This window comes from Palaemon carinicauda, chromosome 8, assembly GCF_036898095.1.
Source record: "Palaemon carinicauda isolate YSFRI2023 chromosome 8, ASM3689809v2, whole genome shotgun sequence".
NCBI lineage: Eukaryota > Metazoa > Arthropoda > Malacostraca > Decapoda > Palaemonidae > Palaemon > Palaemon carinicauda.
Window position 1 is genome coordinate 42,082,169 of NC_090732.1, and position 21,146 is coordinate 42,103,314.

Below are 21,146 nucleotides of genomic sequence, written 5' to 3' on the forward strand. Positions count from 1 at the left end.
TCAAGTGTGTGCCTTGCCTAGCACACTGCAATTGGTATTATAGGTTCTTCAAATACTTCAGACCCCACTACATTACTTTCCATGCTGCTTTTCAAGTAGCTTTCCAACTACCCCAACTTAACTTTGCTTAATTGTCAGCTATCATACCTGTTAAGAATCCTTTGAGAGTGCCTCACAAATGTCTGGAAACAGAAATTGGTGACCTTGTTAGGGACACAAAATTATCATTTATAACAATAAGGAGTAACGTAAAAAAACATAAAACTGTATTTACATTGTATTTTTTCTTAGACACAATAAACTTTGACAAAATACATCCAAAGAAATTTTAATCAAACCTATGGTACAGCATTATCAATATTTAATGTCCTGCACGCTTCTTATCCCAAAGTTCTATGTTGGCGGGCGTGTTGACTGGAAAATAAAAGAAATTTCATTAGGAATCATGATGAACTCTACAAAGGAGTAAAGTTTCAATACAGTAACCACATTACCTATCAGTTTCTTCCTTATGATTTTTTAGACACTACATTTTGCAGATACTGTATATCTTTTGTCAAAAATAGATTAGTATAAATAAGAAATCCAATTATACTGAATAGTGACCAATAATTAAAGATCTCCTAGGGTCTTTGTTACTAATCAACTGCCAATCCCTAAAGCATCTGGTAAATTAATGAGCTCCTGATAGATTCAGTTTCCTAACACCCAAAAAAAGTTTAGGAGAAAGACAGCAGTTACTGCCTCTAGATCAATAGAAAACAAATGATAAATGATATAGAAAACTAAAAATGATAAATGATATCAATTTAAGTTCAATCTAGCAACCCATCTGATACTTTCAAAGTACATGTAGTAAGAGTTTACAGATAATTTGTTATGTAGACAGAGTTGCAAGAGATGAGGGAACATTTTAAAACCTCATAAAAACATAAAAAAAAAAAATATCAAAAACAAGGTTTTAGATCAACTATGCTATGGTATAAAGGTAGCAGAAATAAGTGAAAGGACAATGTCCTAGGGACCAACCATACATAAATATCCAGGATCCTTGGAAAGAGGATCAAATTTAATGCAAAGATTTTTATTAATTTTTAGAGAAATTGTGGGTATGTTTTCTGGAACAGAATTTTTGAATGAAGACGATTATCTCATTTTTAGTAGGCTCAGCATTTCTGAGAGAGCTGGAGCATCATCCTTGTATGATATGTGTGAGCCGGCTACTTCTCATAAGCTCTAAAACTCCTTTTTTTCCATGTAACTATGTTGTGTTTAACTAATAAAATATTGTAAAAAGCTGGTGAGCTTAGCAACCTCAAGAATAGGTTACACTCATGTTCAGCAACCAAGCCCCTCTCCACGCAAGCTTGGACCAGAGGGGGTTCGGCAATGGCTGCTGATGACTTAGGTAGACCTAGAGGCTCCCCTAACTGCCTTCCCTATACCACAAAGATGGTGTGGTTGCAGACACTACTGAAAACTATTGGGCTAAGAGCAGCCAGAACTGACAAATGGAATGAAACTCAGAAAGTTTCCAATAGGATACCACAATCTTATGGGCAGAGTTCAGATATCCACTTCAGTCCTAATTTGTATCATAAGGTCAGCTTAAATCGTACCATAACCACAACATTTGCAAAGAGGTCATATCAAATAACTCGAGATATTATCAAGAATATGTCGATTCACGTCTATTCCCAAAATTGACAGAGATCAATAGTGGATTGATGTCAATCCTAAGCAACATAAATCTATAGGAGGGTATTAAAAGCGCTACTGTTTTCTTCATGATACACGGCCACTTTGGGTAGGGAATGTTTCAGTATTGGCTAGATTATGAGTCGCTGTCACACAACAAATAACGTAAAAAAAAAAAAAAAGTAAATGCGCAGGAAGTAGGGCAGATGTTACTGACCTATGACCTCATCTCCCCATCCATAGGTAGTGTGGGAAGCAGTTTGAGCCACTTTCCTCATTGTTTGGTATGTGCTGATCCAAGCACACGTTCTGAATCTGTTACCATGTCAACAGGGACACCGGGGAGAGAGGTCGCAATGTGAGAACCAGTATGGTTCGGTTGAAATCACCTGCCACTGCTACCCTTAGGTGAGACAAGCCCTCAGACCCCCCCCCCAGCAATGTATGGGAAATAATAATACCCAGAGTAGGTCAGTCGAAGAGCAGTTACATTCAAGTCTGAGGAGTGTGTGGGCAACCCTCAATAGCCCCACCTGCCATGGTAAGCCTACCTCAATAATGGCAGGTGTCGACACGCCACAAGATATCCAATAATTTCTTTTAGTTTGGAAGGGTGTGTGAAAGAAGGCAGTTGAGAGTTAATGTGGGTAAGAGTAAGGTTAGGAGATGTACGAGAAGGGAAGGTGGTGCAAGATTGAATGTCATGTTGAATGGAGAGTTACTTGAGAGGTGGATCAGTTTAAATACTTGGGGTCTGTTGTTGCAGCAAATGGTGGAGTGGAAGCAGATGTACGTCAGTGAGTGAATGAAGGATGCAAAGTGTTGGGAGCAGTTAAGGGAGTAATAAAAAAATAGAGGGTGGGGGATGTATGTAAAGAGAGTTCTGTATGAGAAAGTGATTGTACCAACTGTGATGTATGGATCGGAGTTGTGGGGAATGAAAGAGACGGAGACAGAAATTGAATGTTTGAGATGAAATGTCTAAGGAGTATGGCTGGTGTATCTCAAGTAGATAGGGTTAGGAACGAAGTAGTGAGGGTGAGAACGGGTGTAAGAAATGAGTTAGCAGCTAGAGTGGATATGAATGTGTTGACGTGGTTTGGCCATGTTAAGAGAGTGGAAAATGGCTGTCTACTAAAGAAGGTGATGAGTGCAAGAGTTGATGGGAGAAGTACAAGAGGAAGGCCAAGGTTTGGGTGGATGGATGGAGTGAAGGAAGCTCAGTGTGATAGGAGGATATGTGAGAGGGGCAAAAGAGCGTGCTAGAAATAGGAATGAATGGCGAGCGATTGCGACGCAGTTCCGGTAGGAACTGCTGTTTCCTCCAGTGCCTTGGATGACTGCGGAGGTAGCAGCAGTAGAGGATTTAGTGTTATGAAGCTTCATCTGTGGTGGATAACGGAGGAGGGTGGGCTGCGGCACCCCTAGCAGTACCAGCCGAACTCGGTTAAGTCCCTTGTCAGGCTGGGAGGAACGTAGAGAGGAGAGGTCCCCCTTTTCTGTTTCATTTGTTTGATGTTGGCTACCCCCCAAAATTGGGGGAAGTGCCTTGGTATAAGTATGTATGTATATAACTGTCTCCCCGAGTGTCCGCTCTCCCCGTGTTTATTTATTGTTGAAAAATTAATTTAATTGTATTGAACTGATCAAATCATTTGAAAGTCAGCGAGAAACTTCTATTTCCTAAGTTAGGTAATCTCAAGATTTAAAGTTCTATTTCACTCGCTTAGAAGAGGATTTATGCTCATTTTTGTTGTGAAAATTAACTTAGACAATAAATCCTCATACGATGTAAAAATCGTCTAATTCACCGCATCTCATCATTTATTTTTATGTAATTAACCCAAGCCAAGTGACATTGCAAAACTTCTAAGCCAGTTACAATGCTCCACGACAGGTTGGGATGTACCATCTCAAGCAGAGTTGAAGGGGAAGGTGGATGTCTAAAGTAAAGATGACCTATTCTAGGTGTAAAGGGGAGGGGACATAAGGTGACAAAGCCCCAACCCCCAAAATAAGGTAGTGCACAACCTCTTTGGTTGGGATATCTACTTGAGCAATTTAAGCATACTCTATGGTGAGCTTCTACGAGAAGGATGTTTCACTGGCAGAATTATGGAATGTTTCACTGTCTAAAGTGACAGGGAGGTTTTACAGCCATAAGCAAGGAGGATATATCACTGACAAAGGTGGGGGCATGTTTCACTGCAAAAATATTAGAGGGTGATTCACTACCCTAATGCAGCTGTGATGTATTTATTGTTTAATAACTCAAAAGACTACAAATATAATTTATTAATAAATCAAGACAAATTGAAAAGATATGGAAAATCAGGACCTATAAGTAATGAAAAAAAAAATTCAGGTGACAGACCTCTATTAGGGTCCTCACCCTACTTCTAAAATTAATTAAAAATACAAATGGTATAGGCCTAAAACATCACCTACCCTCAAAGGATTTAAGACATGGCATACATTTCATTCCATAAAAAAAATAAAACTCCAAACTCCTTAAAACGGGAAAACTCAACCAGCAGATGTCTTACACTTAGGGACAAAGCATTCTTCAGAGTATGAATTGATATCACCAGCCATTAAAAAATCACACTTTCAATCTGTGCTCAATTATTAACATCCAAGGTTCTCAGATTGTAAGAATATTGCTCCTGATCACAAAATAAAAACCTTGACATGGAACTGGACAGTTGCTTGGAAATAATGCAGCAGCCATTTGCTTAGCCAGTTGATCAGTTTTCTCAGTTCCTGATACACTTACGTACCTGGTACCAAACAAAAACTTATTTAAGATCTGTATTTGTAAGTGTAGAGCCCCTTTTGGATTTCTTAGAAGTTGAAGGCCTGATCAAATCAAAATAATTTAAGTGGTTGCAGATGACAATTTGTATGAAAAATATTGTAAAATTACCATGATCCAATATTTTCTCCAAGGAAGCTAGAATACCATGCAATCAACAAATTTTATGCTCTTTCAATTCAACATCCTCCTCTAGTTTAAACAACTATTTTTGTAACAAGCTTTCTAGAATTAGAAATGACCTGGGCTTTTGAAGGTAACAGTTCGATGGGAAAGGGTAACTGCTTGATGGGATAGGGAGTCCTGGGTTGCCTTCCTCTGCCTCACCCCTGTAAACCCCCCTTCCTTCTACAGAAAAAATAGCAGTTCACAAAATTGTGGGGGGGGGGGGGTTTTCTTAGCTAGTGCCTTCTGCCAGGCAAAGTGGTATGCGACAGCATACTTACTCTTTAGAATACAGGTGACTTGCAGTTTCCCTGCTATCAGCGAGGTCTCTGGGATTGATTGGTAGAAGAGATGGGACTGCATTCACTGGTACATAAACGTCGTCACTAAAGAGAGCACGGGAGGCTAGACCTAGCTTGATCAACTAGAGAATAATGATTCCATGGCTCAGAGGTCTGGAAAGACCTATCCAAAGGACAACACCTGCCAACCCCCAAATCAAGCTCCAACCATGGTAACTTCACCCCTACCTCAACAGGAGCACCAGCTGCTTCCCTGAGGTTATTACACTTAGGAATTAGTGCAAGGACAGATGAAGACTGTCTCGGGACACTCCTCTTGCACTAGAATCTGGTGCCATAGGGTCCTCTAATGCCCCGGGGCTCTTAGCCCCTTACAAGAGGGGGTCTCGACATGTACCTCAGTAAAACCCCCCTCCTCCTTGTATTTGTATACCAAACCTAGCATGCAACTTGCGCAATACCTTAACGAGGTAGAAGAGATGACAGCTTGAAGATCGGACACCCCTTCTGTGCCCAATGTACCTCTATCTCTCCCCTCTCCTTCTCTCAAGAGCCTGACAAAGAACTAGGTTCTTAGCCATAGGAAAGCATTGGATGTTCTCAGTAAGAGGTGAAAATATCCCCATATGGAAAGATCTTAAAAAGTTGACTGGTCTTGGCCCATGGGAACACCTCGGATCGTGGACTGGTCTTGGTGCATAGGAAGATCTCGATGCATAGAGGGATCTCTGGACATTGGATGAACTCGATATGTAGACTGGAAAGATGGGATGAAGCTAGTGACAGGTGTACTGTGAATTGAGTCATTTTGAGGTGTCTAAACACATGGAAGACCAATCACACCAAGACAAAGTTAGTGGTGTCCGATTACATCTAAGTCTGATCACAGGGAGACTGATTCCGGTGGGGTGGTCACATATGCGATGAAAGGGTTGATGGTGAAATCCCTTATCGCTTTAAAGCACGCAAGGGAAGAACTCGTCAATTGTATAGGTGAAGAGACTGACGTACGTTCCATTTCCACCACAGTCACCTTTCTTCTCAGTTGTTTTCTTCAAGGAGACCCTGAAGTGTTCCTCAAATGTGCAGAATGGATGGGGAAGAAGATGGATCTCTTCACACCAATTAACGGTGAGTGTAATGGTAGCAGACACATGAACACCTGTACCGCATACCGATACCCCCTTTTCTGGGCCGAGTACATTTCTGTCCATCCATCGAGGTTTGTGTGTGCGTGTCCGTCCAGAAAAGAGGAAAGGGCAGCACTAGGGAAGAGATTGGTCAGTCACACTTTGCTTCTTTTGCTTCTTTGATGTAATTTTATTTAATTCTAGAATTCACAGCGTGAAGAATCTAATGAAGATATGGAGGAGGAATTGGGAGTTTGCCTTCTACAGGGTTGGGTAGGCCAATGATGATGCTCCTAATGGGGAGGAGCATAGGGCGCTCATGTTAGAGACAGCATTACCTTGATGTTTATCAAGAGTCATAAAGAAACTGCAAGGAATACGAAGGGTGGCAACCCTCCCAAGTACACTCTGCGGAAGTAAAACCACCTTACTTCGACAGAGCATTAGCACTGTCTAAGTTCCTTAGGTGCACATTGATGTCTTCGTAAGGCCATCGTAACGAGACAAATACCAACAGTTATACCGCACAACACAAACAAGTATATTGTGGATAACTGCAGGTTTGCATGGAAAACTATCTGGCAACTACTGTTTATCTGGAAACAACTGCATACTCTTGTCGTCTTCCTTCAATATCCCTTGGATACAACAATATCCAGCATATTTATTCAATTATAAAAATAAAAGTTTAAAACATCCAAATTATGAGGCAGCAAAGTACATCTATACTGTACTGCAGTTGAAATTAAAGTGAGTGTTCAGTTAGTTGCCTGTAGGGGCCTAACCTGCACCCACCAGTAACTGCTTTAATTTGTTAAAAGTTTTAGTTGCTGTTATAAGTTTCACTGAAACCATACAACAATTAAAGGATGTATAAAAAAAATAAAGAAAAGAAATTAAACCTCTTTATGAGACAAGGACATCTTCGGTAGCATAAAATTCACAAAATACTGTAATTTGCATGAGTTAGGTTACATTAAAAGGTGAACTTTTTTTTTTTTTTTTTTTTGCATTTAGACATAAGATTTAAAAATATCTAATACATTAAAATTTCTAGTACTGTAAAACAAAACTGGTATAAGCATTTTACACTAACTGAATTTCCTTAATTACAAGAAATCAATAAAACCAACCTTGCTTCTGGATCCAGCTGAAGACAGGTATACAAAGACCTAAGGAGATGATGTAGTACTTGAAAATCCACTGATTCTTAACATAGTAACCAAGTGGGAACTGTGCAATCTTGGCAGTAAGGGTGTAAGGGTACTTCATCATACGACCACTCATCTTGTCTACTTTAAAGAGATTTGCGATACTATCAAGAGGGCTGGTACTGGCTTTGGCTCTGTAAATAAAAAGTCAATCATTATATCACCAGCTAAACCAGCTGGCCAAATGTCTCATCTTCTATTTCTCGCCCTACCTTTTAATGTACTGTAATACCGGGTACTAATGATGTTATCCATAAGTTACAAATTTGCAACTATTTGAAACAGTAGACATGAGAATTTATCACACAAAAAATTAGCTAAACACCACAAGAAAAATCTTGTGAAATTACTATCTGATAAGTTTAACAAATGAATATAAATGTAAAAGAGATAAAATGCCAGAAAGCTAAAATATTAATGTGACTACTGTACCTTCTTTTAAATAGAGTTCAGTGTATGTAGCATAGCTGGAAATAACTCAGAATTAAGCTGCTTTAAATGATAAGTCTAAAATAAGATCTTAAAACTAATGTACAGTATTTTCCCTAACATCAATATCTGAAAATGGAGGAACATTACTTACCCTTTGTCAGCCATTATCCTGACAGCTAAAGAATGAGAACTCGCTTTAATACTAAAACTTAATATATGAGATTTTCACAAAGCATTCCAAATGAAAGTATTAAATTGATTCAAAAGCAATCACACTAACAGAGCAGTACTGAGCTCACACGCAAAAGCTTGACTGTTAATATGCAACTATATGAATATACCTGTAGTGAACATGCTTTACAATGTAATAAAACTCTTAATAATCAGTCGCTGGCTACAATCTACACAACAATAAAGCTCTTTCAATTGTCATATTTTTTACCTGATACAGCGTAGATAAAACTAAAATATAACTTAGAACATTCCCTTAAATATCTTAGTTAATTAATGAGAGAATGAATATGTTTAAGTTATCAGGTGTGATAACAACATCAGTTATTAATGTCAATTAAAAGGCTAAATTACTTAATGTGAAAACAATATCTTCAATGATTATTTCTCTATGCAATATATAGTAGATACCTCAATTTCTTGCCATATACAGTACATGAACCACATATTTTTCTAAATGGTTCAGGTGTGCTTTATGCATCTCTGATCATTATAGCTGGTGCGCACCACATATTTTTTTGTTTCCTTGCCCCTTATATAAATCTATTATGGGGGCTCCAAGTGAGCAATGGGTTTCTAGGTGACGAAATGACAAATTTGGAATTTGAATGTTTCCTAACTAAACAATCCTGGAGTTCTTAACATAGGAATTAGATTCAGCGGGAGCTTGTGTTCTGGCCATAATAACTTTCAGCAAGGTGGCAACACCCAGGCAGTAGCAGGGGTAGTGGGGGGAAAAGGATAGTCCACCAGCAGACACACTACCTCAACCACTTGATTGCATGCAGGACTTACTGGGGGAAGGTGATGGTGGGACAAGTATGTGTAAAGAACTTCGTATGTATAGTTAGGAAAAATACAAATTACTTCTAAATTTGTCATTTGTTCCAAAAGGAACATAAACCCTCATTCTTAGCATACAAGACTTGCCTATAAGTGGGTGGAAGTCCATTCAACTGGCTGAAAAGTTTGTTCCGAGAATGCCACATCCGAGCTTTGAGAAGCTTGGGATGGATATCCTGACCCCTAGTCAGTTAGATAATACCCAAGAGGTTGACAGCCCCTGCAAAAAGTCACCACTCTGTGACTGCATCCAGGTTATGTATAAACCACAGGTTTGTTATTATACCCACCTCCCCCCTTACTGTCCAGAGTTCGGCCCCATGGAACTCCCAACACTGACACCTGCATCTCAGGCGTCACCTCATCTATGGAACTGTGGGGGAATGACCTCCTAGTAGTGGCACTGTCCATCTTTAGTAGCTCTCTTCCCCCCATTCCTTGGGGCCAAATGTTGTTTAGTAGGGTTACTCTATTACTGGCAGTACAGTAGTCTCAGAACCTGGAAGGATCCTTGAAAGCCTTGTGCACCTGTTTAAACAGCAGGAGCTTGCGATACATCTGGTGCCAAAGAGGGGAGCCAACATGTTACAGCCCTGAGGAGAAGTGTGTCTTGACTTAGTTTCCTCTACTTCCCTACAATGGCCTCAACGTTGTCCACAGGAAAAAAGGGGGAGTGGATATAGGGGAGTTGCAGAGCAGGAGAATGTCCCTCTTTGACTCGTTTAAGAAACTTAGAGACGATGGCATCTCAGCCTCTTCAAGAGCCACCTGGCCCACTGGTTGGCATATTATGGGCCAAAAACTCTAATCGCCCAGGCACCAGAAAGGACGATATTCTTGAACATCATCTTCATATCAGGGTTGGACAGGTCTCCCATATCAGACAGATAGCCTACTGTCCCCGACCAGTGGTCCATCCAAGGAGAAACTCAAAGGGTCACCTTATCTAACCTCTCCGCACCTGATGCAACAGCAGCCACTAGCTTCTCTGCTGACAAGCCCTGGGCCTAAACTGTCACTGCTGGGTCTACAGGCAGGGGAGAAGAGTCATCATCCAGGATGTCATACTTCCTATATTATTATTACTTCTAGCTAAGATACCACCCAAGTTGGAAAAGGAGGATGTATTAAGCCCAACAGCTCCAACAGGGAAAAAATAGCCCAGTGAGGAAAGGAAACAAGGAAATAAAATAAAAGAGAAGTAATGAACAATTAAAATAAGAGAGAAGTAATGAACAATTAAAATAAAAACATTCAGAGAAAAATAACATTAAAATAGATCTTTCATATATGAAATATAAAAACTTAGAAAAAAAAAACAAGAGAAAGAGAAATAAGATAGAATAGTGTGCCCAAAATGTACCATCAAGCAAGAAAACTCTACCCTCACAAAAGGGGGTAGTAGTAGTCTAGAAACTCTAGACTAGTAGCCAGCCATAAGCGAATCCTAATCCTTTCTCGCAGAGATCAGCAAGTTAACCTTCCTTGTGAAACCATTCGCTAACTTGGAATCAAGAAAGCTCTAACCTTGACTTCTTGGGCCTAGGGACATGACAGAGGTCTAAGGTGACGTCTCGCCCCTCTGGGATGAAGTATGTTCCCCAAGGACATTGATTGTCCAGATGCAGGACAGGATTTACTCGGTGGTCAGAGCTTCAGAGTTGGGTGGCGCTGGCAGCCTATCTGTTGAACAGTCTGAAGCACTGTCAGGATCTACATCCACCTCCAAGCTGAACCAGTAGTGGATCAAAGTTGTTATTGTGTACCTCAGTAGGGGAACAAAGTCTAAGAAGAACTCCCCTGGGTGCAAGAGCAAGCATAGCAGTGATGGCTTGCTGGATTCATCTCTGGAGAACGGAGCCATCAACTACTTATGACAGCCAATTCTTCAGGAGGGAAGTTGTGTCCTTACGACTGAGACTTGCCAATGAAAAAGGCTTGGATGCTGTGTGTCACCTTCGGAGGAGTCCCTGTAGGCTTGGGAGACTCGTGGTTGGAAGGAATCCGGGGACTGAAGTCTGCGAGCTCCAGAGGGGCTCCAGAGAGGTGGTAGAGAGTCCCACGGACAGAACGGAAGAGGCAGTAGAGTCTGCCTCAATGGGCGGGTGTCTATACAACTCCACGAACGACTTGATCCACTATAGGTTCTGTGTTGAAGATTGTATCCTGGAGGCCATGTGACCTGCCTTGACCTTCAAATACCTCTGTGGGATCATTACTGGGAAGAGGCCCAGCCCTCTCCACATGGGGTCAGGCTCACAAAGCTTTGCTCTGGCAGCCCCCATTTACAGTACCTGGAAACAAGCATAGATGACGTGCGTATGGGGGCTTCCGCCGGAGGAGAAGACAGTGCTGGTGCTCTTGGCAGTGGGGCAGGGGCTTAAGGAACAGGGGGAGCACAAAAGGTTGCTATCATGCTTATGTCGCCTTGGGTTCCTTGGAGACACCATTGTCGTCAAAGGGACGGCAACAGTACCATCAGAGTGAACCGATAAAACCATAGTCCCAACTGGAGCAAATGGAGTGGCATATCCCAAGGAGTTGCAGCAGGCTGGGTCAGCACAAATGCTCTTGAGACATGTGAGCGAGAAATGTTATCTTGCTTGCAATTGTCCCCTGCACACTGACAAGGAAGAGAGAACTTGAGACTCTTTCATGAACCTAGGCTTACGTCAGACCTTGAAAGGGCGCGGTGTTTGGCATTATGCGAAGGAGGCAGAGGTGGAAAAGTGGAAAGATCTGGAGGATGGTATACAGCTTTACCGACTTTAACAGGAGAGTCCCCTTGATAACTCGTGTTTACGAGAAAACTGAGGGGGCGTCCTCTCAAAAAAGGCCGCGAGAGTGCCTGACAAAGTTCCCTGCAGAATCGGATCCTCTCACTTAGCAAGCTTGGCACGCACGCTCACCTTGGGGAATAGGGCATGAGCCAGGTTGTTACCATTGCGAGGGACAACCTGCAGAGCCTCAGGTAGAGGAGGAACTGTGGAGGAAATAAGAGGCATGGGACAAGACCAGAGAGAAGGGACTCCCTTCCTTCTCTAGGTTCATGGGGGCAGAAAAGGCTGAAGCCATCCCTGACAGCAGCAGATGGAAGCTCCTGCTGTGCGCTACACTTCAACAACTCCAAAAGTTGGTCCTTCAAAAAGGACAGCCACAACTGACGTAAAGCATCAAGGGAAGACTCCCCATGGGAGGAAGACATTGCTGTTTCACCAGTGGAAGTAAAAGGGTCTTCCCAACGAGAAGGGCATCAAGGGTCAAAGGGACATCCCGCTAACCCAATCGTCCTACGGAAGACCATATGGGCAGTGGAAGAAAAGAAAAGTCTGCACTTCTTATCCTTCAAGGCAGAGCTCAAAGGTGGAGAATCGCTCTTTAACTTCTTTCCCCTCCTGCGGAACCACTCCCACTGGGAGAATAGCCACACACAACACTCGCTGCATGAAGACGCCTCCGAGCAAGAGTGTCTTCTACACAAAGGGCAAAGCTGGTAAACACATCTCCAAGTGCGGCCAGGCATACCTGGATAAACCAGCATGTTTGCTTCCTCAGAAAACAGCACAGTCACACACGAAAAGAGAAAAAGAAAAATTTAATATAGCAGACGAATAGAAAACTGAGTGCAGCAGAGATGTAGGCTCTCTACCTTGGTTAAATCAGAAGTGGTTGAGGTATTAAGTGCAAAAGTGGACTGAGTATCTCCCGCGCTACTGCCGGCAGGTTGCTGCCACCTCACTTAAGTTTTTATGGCCAGAACAAAATAAATATGAATTATTTATTTATGCAGTGTTAATATCTACAGAATAAATTGGATAATGTCTGCACTAGCAATAATGGTTAAATGCATAAAGCTTGCATATTGAACGAGAAATCATTGTATGTTGGCAAGTCTACTTTTCACTATCATCAAGCTTCTGCCTCAGCCACTAAAGCACCTGTTTACACAGCAAGATTTCACACAACCAATAGCATTTAGAACATTGTTTAACCCCAATGTAAATACCATTGACAAAACATGAATTCGATCTTACTCATCACAATTGTTGGATGAAACTGGATATTGAAAACATGAAAAAAAGGATAACTTCTATTCGATAATATAGAATGTTATTGTTTACTTTTGATCAATTGCTGGATGAGCAACACATACTGTGTAGATTATAACTTGCCCTTTTGGAAATAATTAAGACAAATTTACATTAATTTCAATCAAAAAAATTCATAGCTGTGCATATGTGCATAACTTGACTTATTTTTGACTAACAGCTAATAATGTATACTACATATAATACTGTATAGCTATAGCTTTTTATCTTTGATCCTTTTTAAAAGCCCTTGAAGAAAATATTTTTTCTTTAAATATTATATAGTTAACCTCATTCTAACCGTGATACCTTACCACCAAAGGAATATTTGTCTACATATGAATAGAATAAATTTAGTTAGCAAGCTTACCAACTTAAAACATTCAAGACATAAATGAAAATTTATCTACTTTGAGTATATAATTAATAACTCCTAACTATAAAATGCAGCACTAGTGATTAGTGTTGCATGCTAACCTAACCTAGAGCATGTCAGGGCGCACAATTATCCAATAATGCAATTTTACCAGAATGAAAGATGTGAACTAGGAGTTGGTATTCCTTCTTGATAGATTAACCAGTGTTAAAGTTTTTGCCAGGAGCATGTTTATCCTATGTTAGAAATGTGTCAGACTTTCATGTCTATTATAAATATTAAAAATTAACATATCAAACTAATAAATTTTACCTGCTGGCCTTTCAAGTAAATTCATCACAATCTTATATTTCTTTTTACATAACATTGCACTGAACATATATTATTTTCTATAACTTGGCTTTCAACTAATAGCTAAATTTCAGAGATAGCCTTCTAGTTAATGAATACAGTAATTTCCTCCTGAAGAAATAAGAGTTTAATCAGAGGATTTGAGAGAAATAATTTCTACAGGTTTCACTATAGAACAGTGCAACATTAGTTAGAACATTGGAACTCACATAATTGATTAGATCTTTACAAATGATGTATGGCAAATATGGAAATTATTTATATTTTTCTCCCATACAAACCTGAAACTCTTTACTATGGAGGTATATTTCGGCGACTGCTGAAACTAGCCGTAAAACTTTCAGCAATGTGTAACTACCCAACGCTAGTTAGCGAGGGGGTAAGAACAAGGACCCCGCTCACACACAGTAGCCAAAACAAGCCACTTTTTCCAATTACAGTACAGGCAGGCCTTCCAGGGGTAGGTGATAGTGGACCAGCATGCATAAAGAGCTTCAGGTTTGTATGGCTAGGAAAAATACAAATTATTTCCTAATTTGCCATTTGTTCAGGTACCAAATACAAACCTTTCAGCTCTTTACTATAGAGACTCATGTTTAGGCAAGTGGAAGCCCAAAAAAAACTGGCAGGTCACTGACCTGGGGCGCATCTCTTGTGGTTTGAACGAGCTGTGGAAGAGCCTACCCTATCACCTCGCTACCTCTCAATGAAGGATAACAGCCTGAGCAATTGTGCGAAGAAGCGATAAATAAGTAGTGGGACTCGACCAGGTAATACATACCCTGGAGCTAAGCTCCTCTCTTACCCAATTCCTATCTTGCAGGTAGTAGGCAGTGAATGTTAATTAATATTTCCACACAACCGTTTGCAAGACCTACGTCATATTGAAGTTCTTTTTGAACACCAGTGATGTGTAATTCTCCTTCCACTTGAGCGTACACACTCTTGTTGGCAGCCCTGGACCCCCTCGACCAAGGCAAGGCTACCTTAGCCTTGGTGGGCCCAAGTGTCATAAGAGATATCCAGGATGGTGTCTTTTCTGTAGGCTGGAATCGGCCAGCTACCTCCAAGGGGGTGATCTTAAGGTTGGTGAATGGAGGAGCATGCCCTTGTAGTGATCAGATCCCTCATCAAAGGGTTCTTCCTCTCCCAAGCTCACATCCATAGGAGCCTGGGGAGGCTCAAAGTCATCCCGATCTACGAGCAGAGGAATGAAACCTGGGGGAGGGAGGCAACTGTGCTCCAGGGGTACAGGAGCGGACCTGGAATCTCCAGTATATTCCCTGGAAACCATTGGCCAGCAGCCGAGGTCCAAGTCTTAGGAATCGTCTCCATATCCTTTTACTCCCATGGGGGAATGGTGAAGTCTGTGAGAAATGAAGTGGTGTCTTTCCTCACCGATTCCGTAGGTCTAATCTCCTTAATGGGAACGGAAGAGGGGGAAGGCAGCCTGGGAGCCGAAGAACTTGGGCCAACCGGATCCAGATCCATCAGTATAAATCGATGGTCATCCGTATACACGATCTTCTTCAGAGAGCTAGAGCCTCTACTCATTCTTGGAAGAACAGAGTCCTCCGGAGGAAGGGAATCTGCTCACTGATTCCATCTCTTCTTCCTTGTCTTGACAGGGATGATGCCTAGTTTCTACCAAGCAGGGTCATGACCCATGTTAGAGAGCTTGGTGCGCAGATATTGATCGTATCTAGAAGACTCCAGCAGGAGTGAAGACGTGGCATTGCTGGACAAAGAGGTATCTGGCAACTGCTGCATCTAGGGTTAGATATGGGAGAACTCTTCTCCTAGGAACCCGAAACTTCCAAGGGAATCACCTAAGTACTCGTGGGTGAAGGTACTGGGGAAGCTTGGGTCGAGCCTGAGATAGGTCTTTGAACCAAGACTTCAACAAAAAGGAGACCACCACCGAAGGGGTACCAACCTGCTTCTCAGGTAGAGGCGAGCATGCAACAAGGCGAGCCTTGACGAGGCGCTTTTGGCTCATGCTTAGCAGGTGCGCTCTGCTGACGATTTGAGTGTGCATATGGCCAGCACTCCACAAGTGCGTGTAGGTTAGGTGGGAGTCAGCAAGACCTCAAATGCTAAGAAGTAAGGTGTGCGTCCAAGCACCCACCTGGGACCAAGTGCGCAAATAAGTTGGGTAACAGTGAGTGTTCCTTTCCTGACTGTAGCATAATGTCGAAGTCTCGTCAAGGTAAACCAAATACTGTAGGTAGGGATAGAAGACTTGCCATAAAGAGGTTTGTGCATAGTTAAGAGTGTGCTGACCTAGCTGTGCTTATGTTCAAGATGACAAGTCCAGAGTTGGCGAGTATGGCATTTGGTGTCCAGCTGAGTGAGCACACTGACCTATGCCATACACAATAGCTCTCTAATATCTCGATAAGGGGGAAGGTGTGCGATATTGCCCAAGACTCGCCTACAAGACCAGGAACAGGAAGTTCCTCAGCTAGCAGAAACTGTAGAAAATTAGACCCTCCTCCCCCTCTCCCTTAAGGGAGAATGTTGAGCTATGGGTTGACAGGCAGGCAAGACAGCAAGTTCTACCCAGGAAGAGGTTGAAACGCTAGGCCCAAGGGTGGAACTTGGCCTAGGCAACAAGTGCTTTGATGTTTCCCATGGACACGATAGCAGAGCGCTAGAGGTGTAAACAGCCAGCTGATCCAACCCCCCCCCCCATCTACCTCCTAAAAGCTAGTATCCTGAGAGCTGGAACAAGATACTGATGAATCATTTACTCTTTTCCGGAAGCCTCTAGGAGGCGACCACACAGGTGAATGCTGTTTTTCCCACGGGTGAGAAGGACGATCGACACCTGTTGTCGAAGTTGCCGCCAATCCTGCAAACGGAAGGGTTGTCCAATACCTGGAGGCATTCCTTCGAAGGGTATCCGTCGACAGCCGACGTCCAAGGGGAACCCAGGTTACGCTCATTTTCCTTTTATCTACACATACATCGAATAGTCCCCTATTCTTTACATATTCTCCTCTGTCCTCATACACCTGACAACATTGAGATTACCAAACAATTCTTCCTCGCTCAAGGGTTACATACAATGTAATGATTCAGTGGCTACTTTCCTCTTGGTAAGGATAAAAGACTCTAGCTATGGTACGCAGCTCTTCTAGGAAGACTTCAAAATCAAACCATTTTTCTCTAGTCTTGGACAGTGCCATAGCCTCTGTAACATGATCTTTCACTGTCTTGGGGTAGAGTTCTCTTGCTTGAGGGTACACTCAGGCACACTATTCTGTCTTATTTCTCTTCATCTTGTCTTTTTAAAGTGTTTATAGTTTATATATGAAATATTTACCTTATTATTACTCTTCTTAAAATATTTCATTTTAATTGTTAATTACTTTTCTTGCAGTTTCCTTCCCTTATTTGGTCATTTTCCCTATTGGAACACTCAGGCTTATAGCATTCTGCTTTTCCAACTAGGGTTGTAGCTTAGCAAGTAATAATAATAGCAGACAAACTCCCCTATGGCTGTGCTGTTTCTCTTGGGGAAGCAACAGTGACTTTAGACCTGCAAGATTGTCCGAGGGTCAGGGTGCCTGCACTCATACATGAGCAGTCCCCGGGAAAGAGAGATCGAGCTGTCAGAACAGGGCTGAGCATTCAAGAGAAAGTCGGCAAAGTTTTCTTCAACTTCAAGGATGACCCCGAAAGCAAAGAAGCCTTCTTCTCCTTCTCCTTTACATGCCTGATATATCATTGCCACTGGGAGGGAAGCCACACCCTACGGGGAGATTCCTGCATACATATGTGACCCCTACACGAAAGACAAGGGCATGAGGATCAGTCTCCAACACAGACATGAAGGTACAGCAACGGAGCCCTTCCCTGAACAAACACATTCTGAAATAGGAATGCAATCTCTTATATTAAAGAGAAAAGGAAACATTCCAATTTCAAGACCATTATTTTACAGGTTTCAAACCAAGTAAAGCGGAGAAAAAAAAGACGCCTACTCTCTTCCAAGCCAAAATAAAAAGTGGCTGGTTTTGACTTCTGTGTATGCGAGGGGGGTGATTGGTCCTAATCTCCCCACTAACTAGCAGTGGGTAGTTACAACTAGATAAAATTTTTGTTTTACGGCTAGTTTCAGCTATCATGCATATCTAGACAGTAAAGAGTTGAAAGGTTTGCATTTGGTGACGGAACAAACTAATTTTAAATCCCATACTGTATACTACTGGAGGAACCCTCAATTAACAAAGTTATAGATAATAAAAAAATTCCCGTTTTGCTCTTTTTTGTCATCTTAGCACAGATCCACCAGGCAGTTCAGAAAAACCCTGATAGGTGGTGCATCTGTCTCAAGTTACATGTTTGAACAGAATAAAGGGCACAATATTTCATATTCTGAACCTTTGTTATTTGTTTTCCACATAGGAATATTACGTACTGTACAATATAATTAAAGATAGCTCTTATTTCATTCATTATGCTAATAATGAAACATTAAGGTAGAAACGTGTGTTTGATATATTTAGTCTGATAATAGGCAGAGGATGACAAGACCATGATTAAACACACCAACCTAGCAAACAAAAGTTTAAGTGTTTTGACCATGTTTCATTACCATTACTCAGTTTTGATATCCTTTTTATTATGGTGACAGGTTTTTTTATGATCACTGGTATTAACAACAAAGTTAATTTGAATATCGGTATTTGTTTACATGACCACGCTCTCCATTTTCTCACAAATTATGCAGTCGTACAGCTCTCCTCTTCTTGTACAGTAATTAGGAGGGTTTTTAAATGCTGGGATAGCAAACAATGGCAAGATATATTGAGCAAGGGGTGAGGGGCTATAAAAAGAAATAGCTTGGTTTCCTCACTAAACGACCTGGAACTGACATCGTCAACATAGTCAACCTAACAAAAGTTTGTGATGCCAGCGTATATTGGGTATATACTCAAAATATGTACTAATTCAAAGATTAAGTAATTACTCAAAAGTGTCCATAAATATACAATTAAAAAATAGTGCCACACTTGAGTAATCACTTTATTTTATATTTAGTGTATATTTTTTTAATATATACAGTAGTATATCAAATCTACGCTGGCATCACAAACTTCTGTTAGGTTGACTATGTTGCTATATCAGTTCCAGGTCATTTAGTGAGGAAACCAAGCTAGTTTTTCTTTATAGCCCCTCCCCCCCCTGCTAAACATATCTTGCCATTGTTTGCTTTCCCAGTAATTAAAGATCCTCCTAATTAATGTACAAGAAGAGGAGAGCTGCACGACTACATAATTTGGGAGAAAATGGAGTGCGTGGTCTTGTAAATACATACCTAAATATTATACAATTATACTAGTACACAGTATAGGGTAAAAACGTTGGGTCATCGATTTTTTATTGGTCAAAATACTCGCCAACTCAGCAAACGTGTGTGGCACAACGTGTACCGCTTGCCAGAACAAAGGAGCAATGAAATAAAGTTTAATTGTGAGTGTAGCGAGCCACGGCAGAGAAAATACCATTAAGTGAATAATTAACGTTATTGACCAACATACTCAAAGAGACAGTAAAATATGGGTGACGATGAAGGAAGGATTCTCGTTTTCTATGCGAGTAGCAGGCCCGGTAACCAGACGATCTACACATACCTATGGTGGTGTTTAGAACGTAATTGATGATGCTACCTAACCCGAAGCCATAGCTTTTCATTTTAGGTAGTTGACCAACCACAAATAAAAAACTATGGACTTCCGCCTAAATTAAATATCTGAACCGTTCAAAAGGCCAAAATTACATTCTAAAAAGTTATATTCTACTAACCATTTTTGCACTGTTCTATAATTTTCCTACGAGTTTCTGTAGGCGAGCACCAGTAAATAAATCATTATTTCTAACTAAGAGTTGATGTTTTGGTGATCAGCTGATAAACTGGCATTTCTTTCACCTCCTGAAGAAAAACTCTCCCCACCGTCTATTAAAAAGGTGAACGAACACAAAAAATATGAAGATAAATGCCTTTTGCTGAATGAAATTTTGCCCATGTAAAAATAATAGCGTCAACCTACCGGTTACGTAAACGGAGCCGACACAGTAAACCTTACCCTAGACTACCAACTACATATATGCAAGGATAAAATAGCCTGTAATATGTACCAAGTAAACAAAGATTAATACAATAAACCCTTACCGTAGAATAGAATGTTTTCGAGTAGGGCTTAATCATACATACACTACCGTAGGTTCCAGGTCAAGGAAGACTAACATTACCTTAACATGTAATAAAACTAAGATAATGAGCAGTACAAACAGAATCTATTGGTTACCAAGGCCAATTTAACCACAGAAAACCACTACCTTAATTTTAACCACAAATATAAATAGGGTAATCTAACTTACCTTCACAATCTGTAGGCAATCGAAGTAAGTAAATCAAGTCGCCAGGGAAAGATGGCACCACCAGCTGTAGCAAAGATGCACAGAGCCGGATGACCGGATCATTGTTCAAACTATCGTACAAAATGTAGAAAAGTAATGTAGATCATTAAAAAATATGGTTTAATAGTATTATAGTAAGTTATATTTTTATGAAAAAACTTTCCATTAATTTTAGATTTCTTTTCGTTGTAACAGATTTGGTAATTTTGAGATACTGATATTATATATTCTTATTGTTTGGCTATTATCGTGCATCAGAAGTTCTGATTGGAGGCGTAGCCTTTTCAATGATGTCATCATAATAACTATCTGCGTTATTTTGGTATTCTTCCAATATGGATAGAATAGAGTAGTAGCTTTTATATATATATATATATATATATATATATATATATATATATATATATATATATATATATATATATATATATATATATATATACACACATAATATATATATATATATATATATATATATATATTGATTGATTGACACTTTACACAAATTTTGTTTTTTATAGGTTAATATAGTTCACAAAGGATTTGTTGATGCGTTGAGTTTTACCTACAAGCATTTAGTTTGAGCAGATATCATTTTGAGGCCATTTGAGGGTGACTTCTGAGGCACTTTAATGTTTGTGAGTGTAGTGCTAATTCTTTATCTTTATAAAATATGGCTGAGTGAACTCGTTTATATTATAAGACTTAGTTTTATATAGTAAAACGCTTGCAGACGTCAGTGAAACCTGGTTTTCTCTTCCTCTTAAATAGTTTAACATGAATATTGAGAACTGCTACACATCGTGCAGCCGACGAATTGTGTAGACACAAGAATACTTACCGATGGATTCATATTGTTGGAGCTTAGATGTATGTCTACTATAGGATTTAGAATTTTCAAACATGCGGCCCCTAGACTATACAACAAGCTCCAGCTAGATATCAGAAAGAATTAAGATATTAAGCCTTTCAAGAAGAAACTGAAGAGACTTGTTTTCTAAGTTATTCGATAATGTGGATTTCACAATAAAAACGTAATAAACTGTGTGATACGCTGAATACCTAAGATTATATA

The 21,146-nt window shown here is 40.5% G+C and overlaps 1 protein-coding gene across 1 annotated transcript in view; it reads right to left on the bottom strand.

Annotated features, from left to right (window-relative positions):
* Nucleotides 1–264: 264 nt before the first annotated feature.
* Nucleotides 265–21,146, bottom strand: part of roh (reduction of Rh1) — a 33,504-nt gene continuing 12,622 nt past the window's right edge. The window contains exons 2-5 of the mRNA XM_068378021.1: nt 20,033–20,142; nt 7,905–7,929; nt 7,244–7,455; nt 265–414 (exon numbers count right to left, since the gene is read on the bottom strand). Of these exons, the coding sequence (XP_068234122.1) occupies nt 362–414; nt 7,244–7,455; nt 7,905–7,929; nt 20,033–20,142 (400 nt within the window). The 3' untranslated portion in view covers nt 265–361. The remainder of the gene's footprint in view (nt 415–7,243; nt 7,456–7,904; nt 7,930–20,032; nt 20,143–21,146) is intronic.